We start from the raw sequence: 18,469 nt of genomic DNA, 5'->3' as shown, positions 1-18,469 counted from the left end.
AGTCCCAAGTTTACACTGAGCCAAAAATGGCTGTCCCACAGTCACGTAGGAGGCTGTCTTACAACAACCCAGGATCAGAGTGCTGGAGGGGTTTCCAGGGGTGTGGTTAACAGTCTTGCCGGAGATCATACAGACAAGTAGAGTCAGCCAGGATGATCCTAACCTATGCCCAGCTTCATATCGCTGTAAGCCCCCGCGTAACCATGACTTGAGTGTTCTCATTTGGGGAGTCTTTTTTGGAAAGACCCCCACTTGTGGAAGACAGAGCGCATACTACAGACAGGGAAGCCAAAAGTGAGAGTCCTACGTTCAATCAGAGGAGAAAGCTGACTTGGCCAAGCCAAACGAAGGAGCAGAGGCACCTTTCCTTCATTTGGGGGAGCGAAAATTGGGCCGACTCCACGTCCAGCCGTTCTCCAGCGGCCGGGTTTTTCAAAGCACTGGGCCCAGCTTCTCGCGAGGACCCTCCCCAGGAGTCCCCCAACTCCGCCCCGCCCAGATGGCCGTCGCGTCCCCCCTCAAGGTCTCCCTACTGGCTCCGCCCTCTGCTGCCCAGGCCCCGCCCCGGCCGCGCGGTGCCCCTCGGCGGGCGAACTCACTCCGGCAAGCGAGCGGAGGCGCTCAGCCCTGTGGCAGGCGGCTGGGGCCGGCGAGGGCGCCGGAGCCGCGGGCGGCGGCGGGGCTCGGAGAGGCTAGCACAGGGGCTGGGACGGCGCGGCACAGCCGCTGCGAGCGCCACTGAGCAGTCGCGCAACTTCGGAGCCTGAGCGCCGGAGCCCGGCGAGCGCTCGGAGACCAGGAGCCGGAGGGGCGCGCCGGAGCGTGGCTCGAGAGCCGGCGCCAGGCACCCATCGCGCTCCGAGTGCCAGGCGGCCCTCCGCGCAGCGTGGCTGCCGCTGCCCCCACGGAAGGCACGGGCTGGCGCGGCCGGGCGCCGGGGAGGACGGCGAGGAGGAGGCGGCGGCGGCGGAGGCGGCGGCGGCGGCGAGGCTGGGGCCAGGGAGACAGCCCTTGGGGAGAGGCGCCCGAACCGGGCCGCGGGAGCATGTGGGCCCGGAGCGGAGCTCGGGGCGCGCTGCTGCTGGCACTGCTGCTCTGCTGGGACCCGAGGCTGAGCCAAGCAGGTAAGAAGTGATCAGGCCTGGGGGCGCGGGGCTAGGGGACCTTTGCGCCTTACTCTGCCCTGAAATTGAGGTGGTCTTTCGCCGCACGGATGCGCGCAGGGAAAGCGGCAAGGGAGCCCAAGTTAGAATGTAGATTTTACTGCCTCCCAAAGTGGGCGATGGCGCATCCACATCACAGTAGGGGGGCGCAGGAAAGGGGTTCACAGGAAGCTGAAATCTCTCTGCTTGCTCCTGAAAGGGATCCCTTCTTCTCCTTGGAAGGGGTGTCGGAGTCAGGGTCTGAGTATCCTGGAGGATCTGCCTCTTGGGGTCCCCCCGGCTCCCCGCGCGCCTGGCGTCTGCGCGGAAAAAGAACTGTGGCTACATAAGCAAGGTGTGCGCTCGCTGCCGTACGCCGGTAACTTCCTAGTCTGGTCCCGGCTCGCCTAGGCTCTTACACGCTACAGGGACAGGAATCTGCAGACCAGAGGGAGAGAGCGAAAGACCTGCGGAGCACAGGAAGCGCTCCGGCAGCCGGGGAAGGCCGGCTTCCAGGGCTCCTGAAGCGGAGAGGGCTAAGTCCTGCACACACAGCTTGCACGAGATCGCGGGGCCCGCAGGTCTGGAAGGATTGTTTTTTTTCCCCGAGTGTCGGGGTGTGTGTGTGTGTGTGTGTGTGTGTGTGTGTGTTGGATGCGGGCGGGAGTTCTTAGCGATCCTGCCGAGTTTCCTTTTAAATGGGTCACTGACATTCTTGCTGTCCGGGGAACAGACTAGGTGCGTTTTCCTCGGTACAGCGACCGCTCCGGACCCACCAAGATGACTTCCGCGGACTGGTGGGCTCCTGATATAAAGTCCCTGACCCGCCTCTCTCGCTGTGGATTGATACGTTTCTCGCTCGTCCTGTAGCTGGACCGGGCGGGCTTCGCTGGCCGGGCTGCATCTCCCTCCGGAGCCTGTGGACTGACTGGAGCCAGCCTCTGGTACCCGAACCCCAGCAGGTGGGCTGGCCACGGCCACCGGGCACCTTGGCTCCGGAGCCAGGTGGGAAAGGGGCCTCCTGCGCGGAGTCCTCTCTGAGTTGAGGCTGAGAATGGAGCAGGAGAACTGGAGCAGAAAGTGGACGAGTTGACGTAGCCCTCAGCCATCCTACCTCCTGCTTCGAAGTTGCTATCCGCCCTCCCCGCCGCCCCCCCCCCCCCATAGCCAAAGATTCCTCACCCGGGAATTAACTATTCCCACGGCCAGGAGTGAAGGCTTGGCTTTAGCACATTCCCCACTTTTTTTGGGGGGGGAGGGGGATGCAAGTCCTGTGCAAGTCCTGAGTTACAACACTCAATCATTTGATCCAAGTTAATTATGATTTGGGCAGACTCTGGTATTTAAAGCAGTGTTTTGAAGTTGGAAGGTAATGATGGGGACAGGGGAAGGCAGGCTGCTGAATGTCCAACCTTGTTTTAAAGGGTGCAGTTAGTCGTGGGAGGTGCTGGATTGGGGTGTTGGTTTCTGGTTGGAGAGTGGGGTGAAGTCTCTGTCAATGGCACAGGGGCAGGATTGTGTCTTGGGAAGTTGCTTTTGTACCAGCAGGACAGTGGAATCAGGAATAAGTACTCGGATTCTGGGAATTCGGGGCTGTGGTAGGAGAAAGACAAGGCTGGTTGGCCTGTAGTTCTCTGGGTGGGTGGGCTTGGCCAGGAAGGCTGGGGGTGGCCTGCATTTTCTGCTTAACAAAGCATCCAGCCCCCACCTTCCCCAGAAGAAACCCCAGGCCCAAGGCTTTGATGGATTTGGGCACGAATGGTACTCAGCCAGAAATGGCCTCTAATACCAGGCTTTGATTTCTCACCAGCGAGCAGAAGCCGTGTTGGAATTGTGCTCATTACTTAGCACGGCAGGAGCTGCCTGCCCACCAGCCTGGAGATGGGCCAGCTGGTGGGGTCAGCCTGCAGCCTTCTCATTGCCCAGAATGTGTGGCCCTTAGAAACCTGCCTTCAGGAGGGAGAACATGGCCCTGCCTCCCACACAATCTTTTTTCTCTAATGCCACAGGCACAGAGCATTATTCTTTCAGAATGTTCTTTGGGTTTTTCCAGTGGATCTTTCACAAGCCCCATTTCACCAACGGGGAAAACCAAGGCCAGAGTGTTGGCTTTCTCCAAATCTTGCCTTCACTTGACCACAAATCGAAGACTTGTGTGAAGGGCTCCTGTCCAATAACCAGGCTGACTCAAGCCCAGCAGACCCTCCCTCCCATTCTCATCCACCCACCCCTCTGCCATGAGCCCCATAACAGACCGTGGCAGGCCAGGCTGTCCCTGCAGAGAAGGATCTTTCCTGGGTGTGTCCAAGCTCCCCTCAAGTGGCAGGCACCTCTCTCTCATTTTCCCCACCCCCACCATTCCTAGTGAATATGGGAATGAGCTCCCTTTACAGCACTGAGAATTTTTTTTAAGCTGTAAAGTCTGATGGTGGAGAAATCAAAACTAGAACCATAAAACCCCAGACCCTTAGAAGGTGATGTCAGCAAGTGACTAGCCAGAAAAGGCCACTTCAGAAGCCCTGGTTGGTCCTGGAACTCGCCTCCCAGCCCACCTTTCAGCCCTTCCTGGAGCTTTTAATGAGCCTTTCCATGGCCTCTGGCTGGGATGGTTGAGAAGGAGCCGAGGTGTCAAGATAATACTTCTTTTTAAGATACAATTAAAATCAGAGTTTTCTAGTGTCTCTGCTTGGGGTGTGTGTGTGTGTGTGTGTGTGTGTGTGTGTGTGTAGGCCTGTCCTCGTCTCCCTCTGCACTCACTGTAGCAAACAGCCATCTCACTTAAACAAATGGAAAATCAAGTGTCTTAATGGATTTTCTCATTAAAGTGAAAGCACCACTGCAGGGAAGGAATTTCTCCCGTAATCTCTCTCCTCCACCTCTCTCCCCTCCCCCACAAACAGGGAATTCTGTAGGATAAAAATGATTCCCCTCTTTCCAATTCACTTATTGAACTGTTGACACTTTGGGACAGGCCAGCTTGCCCAAGGTCACATTGGGACTCAGGGGTAGCATGAACTGAGGCCCCACGACCTCAGTCTAGTGCTTCTGGCTCCATTGTTCCACCTGGGCTGGAGACCCACCGTCATGGGTCTGGGCTTGAAACTCTGAAATTGAGGCATCACTTAAGGCAGGCAGCTAAAGAGAAAATCGCTTTGATGGCTGCTTTAGACTGGAGCTCATGGCAGGATAGAGGAAAGAGGTTGAGAGTTGGGAGGGTGAAGAGGTGTTCCAGGAGAGGGGAACCAAGGCAGAGCCAAAGGTCAGGAGTGAAGCTCTGAGACCAGGCAAGTGTCCAAAGGTGGCTCCCCTGACCATCATTGGCCTCCTGAGCAACTGCCCTGACCTGGGGAAGGGAGGGTCACAAACCAAGCTCCCTTGGGCTGCAGGGCCAAATAAACATTAGCATTTTAGAGCTCTGCACTCATTTGTAGAGTCTGGGAACAGAATATGTTTCTACTTTTTATTTCAAAGCATTAGGAGCCAGTGTCCTCTCCACCTCTTTTTTGGTGAGTTTCTTGTGGACCAGAGGTCTTATGATTCTTTTCCTGAGTGTCAGGCTAAAGATGAGGTCTGCCTCCTACCCCGAATTCCCTGAGCCACAGAGGTTTTCTAAGGAGGGTCCATGGGCTGCCTAAGACTTTGGGGATGGGCTGGGGGGAGATGGATCCTTTTCATTCCAAGTGCTCTCCAACAAGGTTAGTGATTCTGAATGGACAGTGCTGGGAACCTCCCTCCCCAGGGCCTGCAAGCAGCAGGTCTTTTGACCCTCAGAGTTGGGGTTGCATGGAAAGGAGACAGCTTGGAGGCCACTGCCGCATTCAGGAAAGGGTAGAGGGGGCTGGGTCTTAGGCTAGGATTTGGGGGGTGGGAGCCTGGGCCCAGGGAAACTGCTGCCTGGGCAGATGGCCCCCAGAGGGTAGGGAGGAGAAAGCGGCGCTCAGGCCAGAGCTGGTGCTTCTCTTGGCATCCTCCTCCTCCTCCTCCTCACCAGTTTCCTAAACAGCTTCCACAAATAGAGTCATTAAAGCTGTGAAGGCAAAATGAAACCAAACAACTGCGTTCTGTGCTTTTATGTTTCTTATTTTTTCAAAGGAAATTAAAAATACCGTAATTAGAATAATACAAGGAGAGAGCATTTTCCGGAAGGCCTAGGGTATGGGCACTTCCCAGCCACTGGGTTGGCTCCAGAGGATGGGGGCTGGGGCGCCACCTCCTGCCCCCTTAGGGTCTGCGATCTGCCGGGGCGCCGTGAGCATTTCCTCCGGCTCCGAGCATTTCCCTGAGCCTGGGTCAGGTGAGCCGCCCCTTAAGTTTTTTGGGAGAAGCTGGCATCCTGGCGCTGGCCTCGTCCCCCTACTGGGTGGCGCTGGATTGGAGCTCCGGCCCGGAGCCGCCGCGGCCGCTGGGTCCCCGCGAGCAGACAAGCCCGGGCGGAGCGCGCTGAGCCACAGGTCCCCGCGGCGTCCCCTTCGGCGACGCTAATGGCAGCGAAAATATTTGCTGAAGTGCAGGCATAAATCAGCATCCTCCCTGCTCCCCCACCCCCACCCCCACCCCTTTTGTCTCCTCTTCCTTCTCTCCTAAAGCTCTGGGCTGCTGGGAGCGCCCAAATTTACCCTTTCCAACTAAGCGTCCTGATTAGCATTTCCGCCGCTTGGGGGGCTGGATTCTACCCTCTCCAGCGCCCCCCACCCCCACTCCGTGCGTCCCATCTCCACCTCCCTCGCCAGCCGAGCTAAATCGGTCCGCTGGAGCCCCGGGAGCTCTAACGCCACCGCCTAGCGAGTGAGTGCGCCGTGCCTCCCTCCTTCTCACCTCCCAGAACAGGCTGCCCCCGGCGCTTGCAACTTACCCGTTGGCCGCGCTGCTCGGCTCGGCTCGCTTCTCCGAGAAGGCAGGCTTGTGGGTGTGAGAGTATGTATTAAGGAGTGTGTGTGTGTGGAGGGGTGGGGGTGGTGAGAATGTGTATTAAGCAGGTGGGCGGAGGTGGAGTTTGCAGTGGGAGGGGAGGGTGAGTGTGGTGTTGCATTGGGGTGTTAGGCGTGCGTGGGGGCAAGGCGTGCACAGGGGCAAGGCGTTCACAGGGTGTGTACTGGAGGATGGATGTGTGTGTTGAGGAGCGTGCCTTTGTAACTCAGGATGTGTGATGTATAGGCTGTGTGTTTGGGTGTGTGGGGGGTGGGCAATGTCATATGGGCACGCTTGTGGTGTGTTTGTGTATAAATAGGTATGTGTAATGTGGGGACAGTGAGTCACCACCAGGCATGGGAAGCTCCATCCATTGTATTCTGTTGGGGATTCCTCTTCGGGATGGGACACAGGACATTTGCCTGTCAGCACTAAAGAGACCTCATTTTGCCGCCAAACTGCACTGTGAGGAGGGTTTGGCCTGAGTGCCAGGTTCTGCTGTTGATAGGGCAGACGACAGCTTTCCCTGCTGAGTCAGATGGGACAGGCCTGCTTGAAGGTGGATCCTAGTATTCCAGAGGGAGGAAGGCTGTCCAAGATGGGCCCGAAGCCAGCCCAGCTGCCTGGGCTACTGCCCCTGGGAAGACCAGGTTCCCAGACTGGGAGTCTCCTTCAGTCAGCTTCCAGCTTCCCCAGAGCATGGGACGGCTGTGGTTTGGAGATCTGCCCTCTGAACTGGGTCAGCTCATGCTTCAGCCTGTCTCCCCCAAGGGGAGTGAGGTCTCTGGAGTTTGCTGGAGAAGGGGCCAGCAGAGCTTGAGTGGGCGGCATCCCCAGTGGAGAGCCCCATCTCAGGCTGACATGGCTGGGGCCTGGGACTCGCCGTGGTGGCAATTGAAAGAGGACACACCCACAGACACACCCACACACATGCTGGCCTCCACTGTCCTTACCACTTTCTTGGTCACAGAAGCGCTTCCCTGTGTTCCCAGGGCTGGCCACAGGAAGGACTGCCATCCTTTAATTGGAGGATAAGATGGACTGTTCAGGAGCAGGGAGGCCCACAGGCTTTACAGTTTACAAAGCCTTTCGTATGTGCAACCACACTTTGTCCTTGTAAGAACCCACCGAGGAGGTGGAAGCTCACTTAGGAGGCTGAAGAGGCAGGACTGGGACCCAGGTTTATGTTAGTCAGGATTCTCTAGAGGGACAAAACCAATGGAACAGATATATATATATCAGAGTTTATCAGATCTCTCTATCTATCTATACACAAAGGAGAATTTATTAAGTATTACATATATTAGATACATATATATATATATGTATATATGAGAGTTTATTAAGTATTAACTCACACAATCACAAGGTTCCACAGTAGGCCGTCTGCAGGCCGAAGAGCGAGGAGAGCCAGTCTGAGTTCCAAAACCCAAGAACTTGGAGTCCGATGTTCCAGGGCAGGAAGCATCCACCATGGGAGAAAGGTGTAGGCTGGGAGGTTAGGCCCATCTCTCTTTTCACGTTTTTCTGCCTGCTTATATTCTAGTCTCACTGGCAGCTGATTCAGTTGTGCTCACCCAGATTAAGGGGGGAGCCTGCCTTCCCCAGCCCACCGACTCAAATGTTAATCTCCTCTGGGAACACCCTCACAGACACACCCAGGATCAGTACTTTGTGTCCTTCCATCTGATCAAGCTGACACTCAGTATTAACCATCACAAGGTCAGAACTCCTAAGCAGCCGTGGCCACAGCCCTCGAGGAGGTGCTATCTGTAAAGGACGCTGATGTCAACTCTAGAAATGTTAAGTGGCATTCAGAGAGTTGCAGATGCCATGTGAGGGTGACAGATGATATGCAGGGAAGAGCAGAGCAGCGCCAAGGTTCTAAGGCATGGGGTTTCCTGGAGGGGTGATGAGTGCCAGACCTTGCCTCTGTCCTTTTCTGGTCCTTCTGAGAGCATGTCCTGAAGAGAGGATGGGAGGTGCTTGCTAACTGGGCATGTGGGCAGGAGTGCCAGCTGACCTCTCCCTGCTCTTGGGAAATTTGACCCTGTTAGCCTCTGCTCTGTTCACCATCTTGGGGTGGGCACCAATCCTTGAGGAACCAACCCTCTGGCCCCATTTCCCCTTCTAGCATCCCAGGTTCAACTGAATGCGTGTGCCTGGGTCACAAGCCTCTCGGCTGCTTCTGACTCTGTGGGCTAGGACCGGGGCAAGGCCTGGAGGCAAAAGGCTTTCTTCTTCTTGGATCTCTCTGTGTGGCTCCCAAAAGTGGAATGAGCCCAGAAAATACTTTCTAAGCACTGGTAGGGATCATGTTGGGGGTGGGGCCATGGGGAGGCATTTCCCTATGTTTTGCCACGTCCCCACTAGAGAACACAAAGTGGATAAGAAGGGCAGGAAGGAATCCTCCACCTAGCACTTCTGTGAGCCATTTGCCAGGGGTGGGGGTGGGGGGATCCTTTGTCATCACCACTTCTGGGAACCCACAGCTGCTCTGTTTCCACACACACCCCTCCCCGGGGCCTTGGCTTCTGGTGCAGAAGAGTGCATGGCGTGGCCAGCTGGAACTCTGAAGAGGTTAACATGGCCTCCCAGCATTGTCACTGACTAACTTGGTGGCCTTTGGCAGCTCACCTAACTGGACTGTGCCTCCGTTTCTCACCTGTAAAATGGGGGTAATAATAACATCATCCTTAGAATTGCCTTGAGAGCCTCATGAGCTGATGTGTGGTAAGGCCCTTAGCACAGTGCCGGGTGTCCGGTGAGCACTCAGGGCCTGTTGGCATGCAGCCTGCCCCAGAGAGAGCCCAGCGATGCGGCAGCATCTTCCTCTACGGGAGTGAAAGCTGGGAAGTCAGGGCCGGGAGTCTCAGCCGCTCCTGGCCGAGGAGTTAGGAGACTCTGGTTCTTCCCTTTCGTTTGCTGTAAGACCTTGGGCAAGTGCCTTTCCCTGTCTGAGTTCTGATTGTTTGGTCTCCCTCCCTATCTGTAAGTCTGGAGTGGGGCAAAGGTGGAAGGATGATGCGTAAGGATGTGGCGTTTTTGTCTGGTTCTATCTGAAGAGGCCCTAGCAGCTAGAAAGCAACAGAGGTAGCTGAGGCCCAGAACCACTGTGTTTACAGAGGCCCCTCCAGAAAGTCAATATATTGACTGGAATGCCCTTGCACACATTATGTGGCCCTGGGTCTCTCTTTTTGAAGCCGTAAATCACCCTCTGGGACTTTGGTCCCTTTTTCCTGCTCCATAAGCATCTCCTGCCTCAGAGACTGAGAACCCCAGATACCAAGCAGGGCCCAGGAGGTAGAGAAGGGCCCCATTGGCAGAGGCAGCCTGGGCATGTGTGAGAAGGGGCCCGTGGTCCCCTACCCTTGTCACCCACTCCAAAGTTCAAGTGCACCCTGCTGAGAGTGTGTTAGGGACAGACTTTGCAGACCTGGACCCATGCCATGCATGGCTCCATTTATCAGACGCAGGGGGAGGCTAATCTTGAGGGTTGGAGAATGAGGACTCCCGTCTCCACGTAGGGCATTGGAACACCAGCCCACCCTAAAACTTGAGGCACATGCGCACTCATTCTGTCTGAGCAAGTGCTGAGATCTGTGGTCAGAAGCGAAAAAAGCAGGGGCCTGACTCTTGAAGAACTGATGGGCTTTGTGCTGCTGCTTGAAGCGTGGGCCAAGTGCCAGGCCTGTGATGCTGGGGTGCAAGGCGGGTTAGGATGATACAACAGAGAGGAACCATTCAAGGATGAGCCAAGATGTGTGTGTCTTTGGAGGGGTCTTGTGCGAGTGTTTAGAGGGCAGGCTGTGCAATCACATGACTCGGGTTCAAATCCTGACAGTGCAACCATCTGGCTGTGTGTCTTAGAGCAAGTTGCCTACCCTCTCTGAGCTTAGTTCTGAGCTTAGTTTCTTCATTTGTAAAATGGGAGTGTTAATAGCACCAGTCTCATTAGATTTGGGGATAAATGAAATTATGCATAAGAGTGCTTTGCACATTCTGAAGTGCTCGGTAGCATCACTGTCATCGTCGTGATCATCATCATCATGTGGGTACCATGTATCGGGTGGAATGAAGGGAAATGCCTCTGATGTCGAGAGGAAGAATCTCTTGTGGCCTGGGTGGTCAGAAAAGGCTTACTGGAGGAGGGAAGGTTTGCACTTGACTGGCCCTTGAAGGATGAGAGACTGGGTAAATGGAGAGTAGGACCCTGCTAGGGGATGTGCACGTGAAGGCATGGCTGGGAATGTCTGGCACGTCCACCCAGGAGACACATGCTACTACATTCAGCTTCTGACTCATGTCTGATCATCTAGCAACTCAAGACTTCTAGGGCCTGAGGTCTCTTAGCACCGTGGAAGGAGCCCCAGGCATTAGGATTTGAATCTTCTGGAAGTACCTGGGTCAGCACCTCAGCTTCCCCATTCGTGAGATAGGCATGGTTCTACCACCTCCACCAGGTGCTGGTGTGACGTGAACTAACACATATGCAGTCTTGGCAGAGTGGGTGCTCTGTGGATTTCCATTGCCTTCCCTTCTCTTCCTGCCCCTCCTCCACCCCACAATCTAGCTGACCCCTGGCTAGGGCTACGGCTGGGCCTGAGCCTGATTCTCTCCCTGTGAATACTCTGGGCAGAACAGGGGGACAGAGTTCCCAAGTGGCAAGTGGCAGTTTCCAGGTTGGCCAGAGAGCCAGGGAGAGGGGCAGGAGGAGAGAAGCTGCTTTTTCTGGTCCCTGGTGCTTACCTGGGCCTGCTCTGACCCAAGAGGCATCCCCAGGGAGTCTTCTGCTGAGATCACCCAGGAGCCTGCAACCCCCAGCAGCCCCAAGCGGCGTCTGGAGGCATTACTGCCTTCAGGAGACAAAGCCCAAGGAAAGCAGCTCTGTAATGCGATCAGAGGCGCCCGCCTGCCTGGCTGGGGACCTGGACACCCATGCAGGATGCAGAACTCACAAGAAATTCCATCAAGAATTCCAGGAAAGTTGTCCCTGGCTCCCTCCCCCATCCCTGTCCCACCTTTAGTCATTCTGTGACACAGCAGGACAGAGTGAGATTCAGAGTGAGCAGTGACCTGTGGTGGGGTGGGAGTCTGTTGGATGGGGCAGCCTGCCTGCATTCTTTCCCTTTCCTTGTCACCAAGCCAGGGCCCCAGGGATGGGGAGACAGGTTTGGCAGGGGCAGGTGGGATGGACTGAAACGACTAGGTGATGGCAGAGCAGCCATGGCACTAGGTGACTAGGGAGGCCGAGTCTGATTTTGCTCACTCATGTGTATTCCTGGCATCCAGAGGTACTGGATAAATCTCTGTAGAATGGATGAATGAGAACTCACGGTCAGGCCCTACTCACGAGAGGTAGCTGTGATTTTGTCCCAGCTGCCCGTGGACCTGCTGCTATGGATGAGTAACTGAAGAATTAGAAGATTCTCAGTCTTTGCTTCCAGCCTTCCCCTCCTGCCTGCCTGCTTCCCTCCCTGCATTATCTGCTGCTTGCTTTCTTTCAACATTGTGTGCCCAGCATGGTGGAAGCCAGAGAAAACTCTTCAGTGATCAGAGCCCCTAGGTAGGAAGGAATTTGTTCACTAAATCCAGTGGAGCCACAGAGAATTATCCAAGTTTTGCAGTCAAGTGCCCTTGGCCCCTTTACATGAGAAAGCAGACTGGCAGACACTTGCTGGGCTGGTAAACTTTGTACTCATCTGCAAGGTGGCCTTTGTAAGGCACAGCTGGTCCAGGCTGCTTTAAAATGTTTGTTTCCTACTTGTAGCCACAAGCCCATTATCACTTCTCTCCATTGTGCCTTCTAGCGGCTCAAGAGGATGCCCACCGCGTGGACACTGGCTCTGAGGCCTGAGAGCAAGTGTGGGCTGAGTAGGCATATCTAAAGGCCATGGCCAGATCTGACTCCAGGCCTCAGCCCTCTATAGCAACTGCTACCAAATTCTTGGTAGGAGCTGGGCTTGGTGCAGGAGAGTATTTCTGGCCACAGGGTCTGGCTTATCCAGACCCTCAGTGGCACCATGTCCAGTACTGGCATCTTTGGGAGATTAAACATCCCCAGGAAGCAGCAAGCCTGGCCCAGCAACCATCCTCAACTAGGGGCTCACTTGTCCGGGGCCCCTGCCACAGGCTGATCTGGAATTCCTCCCTGGCAGCCCAGGAAAGCCAAGACTGCTGGGCACAGGGACCCCTGCTGCCGATTTGATCCAGCCCCCCCTCCCCCCAAGCCCCCCCAACCCCGCCACACACACAACAGCAGGAAAAGCTCCAAGTTGAGGATTGGGACAACTGGATTATTTTTTTTCTTTTTTTAAATAAAAAACTGTATTCTAATCCTAGCCATGTCGCTAATTTGCTTTGTGACATCGGGCTAGTCCTTTTCTCTCTCTGAGCTTCCTCTGTCCAAATGAAGAGGTTCTGCCCTGGAATCAGAAAACCTGGCTCCATCATTAGCTGCAATTTCATGAGCCTGCATCTTCTCACTATAAAGTGGGGCCCCGATTGGTTGTTGGGGACATTAAAGGAGATGGACATGGTCAGTAAAGGTCAGTTTTCTTTTCTTTCCACCCAGAAGGAAATCCACAAATCACTGGATCTCACCTTCCAGCGGGATTTTGGATCGCTGGATCCCACATCCACAGAACCCGCCACCTTCTTTCTGTCTTACTCCCTTTTTGACACAGGCATATTAGACATAAGGTAGAGAGGGGTTGTCCTAGGGACTTCTGAGATCCCTTCCAGCCGTCAAAGCCCATCGCCATAAAGCACTGTGGGTACAGTTCAGGAAGGCCTGTGGGTTGATTTGGTAATCAATCATTTGGGGGTTATCAGCAAGCGGAGAGCCTGCCTTGTTATCCATTTAGGAGGAGCACTGGACTAGGAGTCTAGAATCTTCAGCTCTAAGGCCAAATCTGTCTCTGTGTGATAGACAAATCCCACCCACCTTCTTTGAACCTCAGTTTACTCTTTGGCAAAAGGAATAAAAGAAGCTGAATGCCAGGTAGGGCCAAGTGAGAAAATACCCTGAGAGGTGCTTTGGACGCTATTCCCCAAACCCCCAGGGCCGCTGATCTGAGGCAGCAGGAGGCCTGCAGAGCAGCCCTGGACTAGGCGGTGCCTCCTGAGAACTGCCTGTGGGGCAGAGATGGGAGGGCCCACATGCCCATTTCCCTGGCTTCTCCCATGCCTGGCTGGCCACGGCCGTTGAGCTCAGTGACAAGAGTTTTGGCCCCCATCCCCTGACCCCGTTGCACACCCCACATCCCAGAACAGAGGAGGCCCGGGTGCCACGTCAGAGAAGGTTAGTGTCAGTGCCGGGTTTGATGCTGTCTGAGCCAACACACCATCTGCCGTGCCCACCAGAAGTTACATAATCCCTCGGCCGGCTGCCCATTCTTAGAAAACGGGGCAGGCAGGCCCAGCAGGGAGTAGAGAGTTAGAGTTTTCTTCTCTGCATTTTGTTCCCTCCCAGCCCACCACATCCCAGTCTTCGCTCTCTGAGTTGCTCCCACACTGTTCAGAGCCTGAGACATAAAAGCCAAGGCGGAGAGAGGCTAAAGTTGGAAGGGGACATGGTGGGTCTTGAGGACTGCTTGCCACTGTGCCACACAGACTCCAGGACACCCTGTGGACACTGCCTGCTGGCAGCACACCTGGCTGGCCACGCCTTGCCAGCCCCACACACCGCTCCTCTGCTGAGCCTGTGGGGAGGACCACTCAACCTTCCAGGACAAATAAAGTCTCCTTCCCACCCGCTAGTTCCTGCAGAGATATTCCCTTTCCAAAATCTTATCAGATCATAAGCATTTTTATTTATTTATTTTTATTTTTTATTTTTTTGATATGGAGTCTTGCTCTGTCGCCCAGGCTGGAGGGCAGTGGCGCCATCTTGGCTCACTGCAACCTCTGCTTCCCAGGTTCAATCGATTCTCCTGCCTCAGCCTCCCAAGTAGCTGGGATTACAGGCGGGTGCCACCACACCCGGCTAATTTTTGTATTTTTAGTAGAGATGGGTTTCACCATGTTGGCCAGGATGGTCTTGAACTCCTGACCTCAAGTGATCCTCCCGCCTCGGCCTCCCACAGTGCTGGGATTCCAGGTGTGAGCCACTGCACCTGGCTGGAGACCATTATTCTAAGTGAAGTAACTCAGGAATGGAAAACTAAAAATCACATGTTTTCACTTGCAAGCGGGAGCTAAGCTGTGAGGATGCAAAGGGGTAAGAATGATATGTTGGACTTTAGGGACATGGGGGAAGGGTGGGAGGGGGTGAGGGATAACAGACTACGCATCGGGTACAGTGTACACTGCTTAGGTGATGGGTGCATCAAAATCTCAGAAACCACTACAGAAGAACTTATTATCCATGTAACCAAATATCACCTGTTCCCCAAAAACTATTGAAATTAAAAATACACACACACACACACACACACACACACACACACACCCTAGTCCTAAAAGCTAGTATCTTATTTGATGGGGAAACACTAAAGGTACTTTCAATAAGATGAGTAATAGATACCCTGCTAGTATTTACCTCTGCTAGTATTCACCACTATGCTAGAGGTATTAGCCAATGTGATTAAATGAGAGTAGCCAATTAGAAGCATTAGAAAAGGTTAAAGAAGAAGTAAAACTATTCCTACCGATAGTGGAACATACTATAAAGCCTCTGTAATTGAAACGGTGTGCTTACTGGTGTGTGAATTGGCAAATAGACCAACAATAATAGTAAGTTCAGAATGAGACTGAAAAGTCTATGGAAATACAGTATATAACAAAGTGGTATCACAGGTCACTGGGGTAAAGACAGACTCCTTAATAGATGGCGCTCAGACTACTGGGTAGCCATGTGGGAAAAGGTGAAATTTGATTCAAGCCTCACACCATACAGAGAGTTGAACTCCAAGTAGATTTGGGATCTAGATGTAAATACTGATACAACTACTAAATGAAAACATGAGTAAATTCCTTTTTAACCTTGGGGGTGGGAAAGGCTTTCTAACCATGACTTAAAATCCAGAAGCAATCAAATAAAAAACTAGTCAGTTTTATTACATAAAAAATTTTAAATTTTTGACAAAAAAAAACATAAAACACCTTAAACCAAGTCAAAAGACACAGTATTTGACAAATTGAGAGAAATATTCATAACATATGCCACAGACAAAGCGCTAATATTTATAGTATATAAAGTGCTTTTAGATCTAATATCAAGGAACAAAGTGCTTTTAGATATCAAGTTTATAAAGTGCTTTTAGATATCAAGTATATAAAGTGTTTTTAGATATCAAGCCCTAACAGAAAGGTGGAAAAAAAGACAGGAACAGACAATTCACAAAGTAAGATAGAACAATGACCCTCAAACAGACTCGCTTGGAATTAGAGAAACACATATTAAAACAACTACGAGATACCATTTCTCATTTATCAGAGGGGAAAACATCAAACACTATGGCCTCACATTATATATACATATATCACATATATATAATATATATATATATATATATATATAGTTGTGGAGGGGGCTTGAACATATGAGGGGCACCTACTGGGCCTGCTCTGTGCCCACACTGGCCATTTTGCATGCATTGTCTCACTCAGTCTTCGGGATAACTCTGGGAGGAAGCTCTTAGCAGCAGCACAGAACGGGGCTAGGCCTAATCTAGCTTTTAGTGTCAGGCCTCTTCTAGGTTCAACCCTAGCTTTTGGACTCCAGATTCAGTGCTCCTTCCATGAGCCCACCCTATACCCCTTCCCCAAGGCAGGGACTGGGTCTTACCCCTGCGAACCATCCTCACTGCCCAGGGAGTGCTGGATGCTCTGAAGTTACCTGTGGAGTGCCTGGGTGGTGCGGGAATTGAACTTGGAGCTGCTTTATCCAATGCAGACTCCTCCAACGTGATTGTGGCCTCCCTAAAGAGCTGTTGATTGATGGACGGAACTGCCCTTTCCTACAGGCCAGTGAGCCAGCCTCAGTCAGCCCCACTGCCATTTTAAGGATTGGTCAGAGAGTAGGTGTTTGTGGGTGCATGGGGAGCAACAAGCCCCGGGGGCTGAACATCTGGTCTGCCAGAAAAGAGGCTGAGCCAGACCTCAGCTCCTCCGGAGGGTGGAGGGGACCCTGGGAGGATGGTGCGGGGCATGATTGCCAGAAGATCCTGCTCCAAGCCTGAGAGTTCTGCTTACCAGTCAGTAAGTCGTTTATTACACACTTGACAGTGTCCTCCTCTGCCCCTGCCTCTGGATCCTGAGGCGTTTGCAGAAGGTGGGGCAGGGCCTGCTGAGGGTCTGGCCTCTCCAGGGAAAGGGGCCGCCGGAAGCGTGCATCAAGCCATCCGCCCTCCTTCCCAACACGGCCCAGTGGACCAGAGCGCTTGCCGAGCCCCCAGAGGCCCTGATCTCTGCTAGAAGGGCAGGCTAAGCAGAAATTCACCAGGGCCTTGGGGCGTCTCCCTCTCACTCCCCTGGACTTCCTTTCCAAGGCTCCTTCTAGGGAGTTGTGCTTCTGGGGTGGAGAGTGTAGTTCTCAGAGATTCTTAGGAGCTGAAGTCTGGCGGACCCTATAAAGGGGTGCACGAGGGCCCTGCATCCCTTGGCTTGAGTTAAAGCTGGTGGTGAGAATCGGCCCCATGCCATCTCTGGCTGTCCCGCCATCGCCTGCCGGTTGCTCCCAGGCACAGAGCGCTGTTGCAGGCAAAAACACCCTTGTATTGACTCAACAGCCCCGCAAAGTCATCGACGTGTGTGTTTTCACTGCCCTTTTACAGCTGGGGCCAGACAGAGCCTTTTACAGCTCTGGAGACAGAGCTACCTCCTGAGCTACACGGTTACCATCTGAATTTTCACCCCATCACCTCCTCTCTGCTTTTGCCTTGGTTTGGCGGCTGAGAAAGATTAAGAAAAGAAGCATTGTAGGCTGGTCATGGTGGCTCACACCTGTATTCCCAGCACTTTGGGAGGCTGAGGTGGGTGGATCGCCTGAGGTCAGGAATGCGAGACCAGCCTGGCCAGCATGATGAAACCCCATCTCTACTAAATAATAATTTTAAAAAAATTAGCTGGGTGTGGTGGCAGGTGCCTGTAATCCCAGCTACTGAGGAGGCTGAGGCAGGAGAAGGGCTGGAACCCAGGAAGCGGAGGTGGCAGCGAGTGAGCCGAGATCGTGCCACTGCACTCCAGCCTGGGCAACAGAACGACTTCATCTGAAAAAAAAAAAAAGAAAAGAAGCATTGTAGACCATTCTAGATTGTCCTTCAGGGACACCCTGTCTTACCCCTATGCTTCCTCTAGGGGAACTCAGCTGGGGATTAGGAGGAACCTGAGGGCTCTTGCTCCGATTGGTCAGAGTGAGGAGGGGCACAGGCCTGTTCTGGAGCCAGGATCTCACCTCCACTCATGGCTCAGCGAGGGAAGCTGCTGACCCCTGAACACACAGCAAAGCCAAGGCTAAGCAGGTTGAAGACTGGCAGTCCCTGGCCTCTAGCCCTCCTTGCTACACCACAAAGGTGGACCTCAGACTGAGCAGGGCAGGCCAGTGGCCAAGGTAGAAATCGCTTTCAATGGCTTGTCCACCAAGTGACCTGGGGACCTAGGCTGCCTCACTGGGAAGGGACGTTCCAAAGACAACTAGCCACCTTCTCTCTGCCCTCTGCACCTCATCAGGCCTCTGGCCCCTGGTATGTGGGCCTCCCGCCCCATCCTTGGAGCCTGGCACAGCTTCCCTCTGGATGCTCATCATGAGTGGACAGCTGGGACCAGCCTTCCCCATAAGGGAAATTCCAGATCCTACCAAATTCCAAATTCCTTGGCCTTATCTGGCACCATTCTGTCTGGCCTATGACAGGCTTCCTTGTGTGGGAGGAAGGACCTCTGCCCACAGAAAGATTATGGGGCAGGGAAGCAGGGAAATGGGGGTTCCCCACCTTCCCACCACTCAAGCTCCCTGGGTATGTCACAGGCTTGTACCATGGCTGGAACACACAGGTTGTTTATATGGCGAGCAGCCAGCATATCTGCCCTTCCAGCAGATTTGGGGCGGGGCTGGGGGTGAAGACAATGGGCTTGACAGCAGCAAGCAACCTCCATGGTGAAGTCATTGTCCCATTTAACCCTGTCAGAGTGGAGATGCTACATCAAGGCAAATCACTTTCTCTGCGCTTCAGTTTCCCCGTCTGTTAAATGAGGGGGTTGGACTAGTGAACCGTAGAGTTCCTATAGTTTTAGCTGTGCATTGTGAAGTCCCCTTAGCCCAGCAGCCTATAGAATTTCCTGAGGGGCAGAGGGTGCCCTCGTGACATCCACTGGCCTCTTCCAAGCATTTCCTGCCAGGCACCCTAAAAACACAGTGGGGGAGGTGGGGGTTGGAGAGAGTGAGGGCTCGGCCAGGCACCCTAAAAACACAGTGGGGG

At 53.7% G+C, this 18,469-nt stretch overlaps 1 protein-coding gene across 2 annotated transcripts in view; it reads left to right on the top strand.

The window, feature by feature from the left end:
- The first annotated feature begins 591 nt into the window (after nucleotides 1-591).
- UNC5B (unc-5 netrin receptor B) overlaps nucleotides 592-18,469 on the top strand; it is a 92,635-nt gene continuing 74,757 nt past the window's right edge. Inside the window, exon 1 of one of the 2 annotated variants that reach the window (XM_017548845.2) lies at nucleotides 592-1,124. In XM_017548845.2, the coding sequence (XP_017404334.1) occupies nucleotides 1,046-1,124 (79 nt within the window). In that variant the 5' untranslated portion in view covers nucleotides 592-1,045. The remainder of the gene's footprint in view (nucleotides 1,125-18,469) is intronic. The other variant, XM_017548846.2, reaches the window with a different exon arrangement.

The sequence above is a fragment of the Cebus imitator genome, unplaced genomic scaffold (assembly GCF_001604975.1).
Source record: "Cebus imitator isolate Cc_AM_T3 unplaced genomic scaffold, Cebus_imitator-1.0 Scaffold215, whole genome shotgun sequence".
Taxonomy (NCBI): Eukaryota; Metazoa; Chordata; class Mammalia; order Primates; family Cebidae; genus Cebus; species Cebus imitator.
Note: the sequence above shows the minus strand (reverse complement) of the source record. Positions and strands in the feature narration are given on the sequence as shown.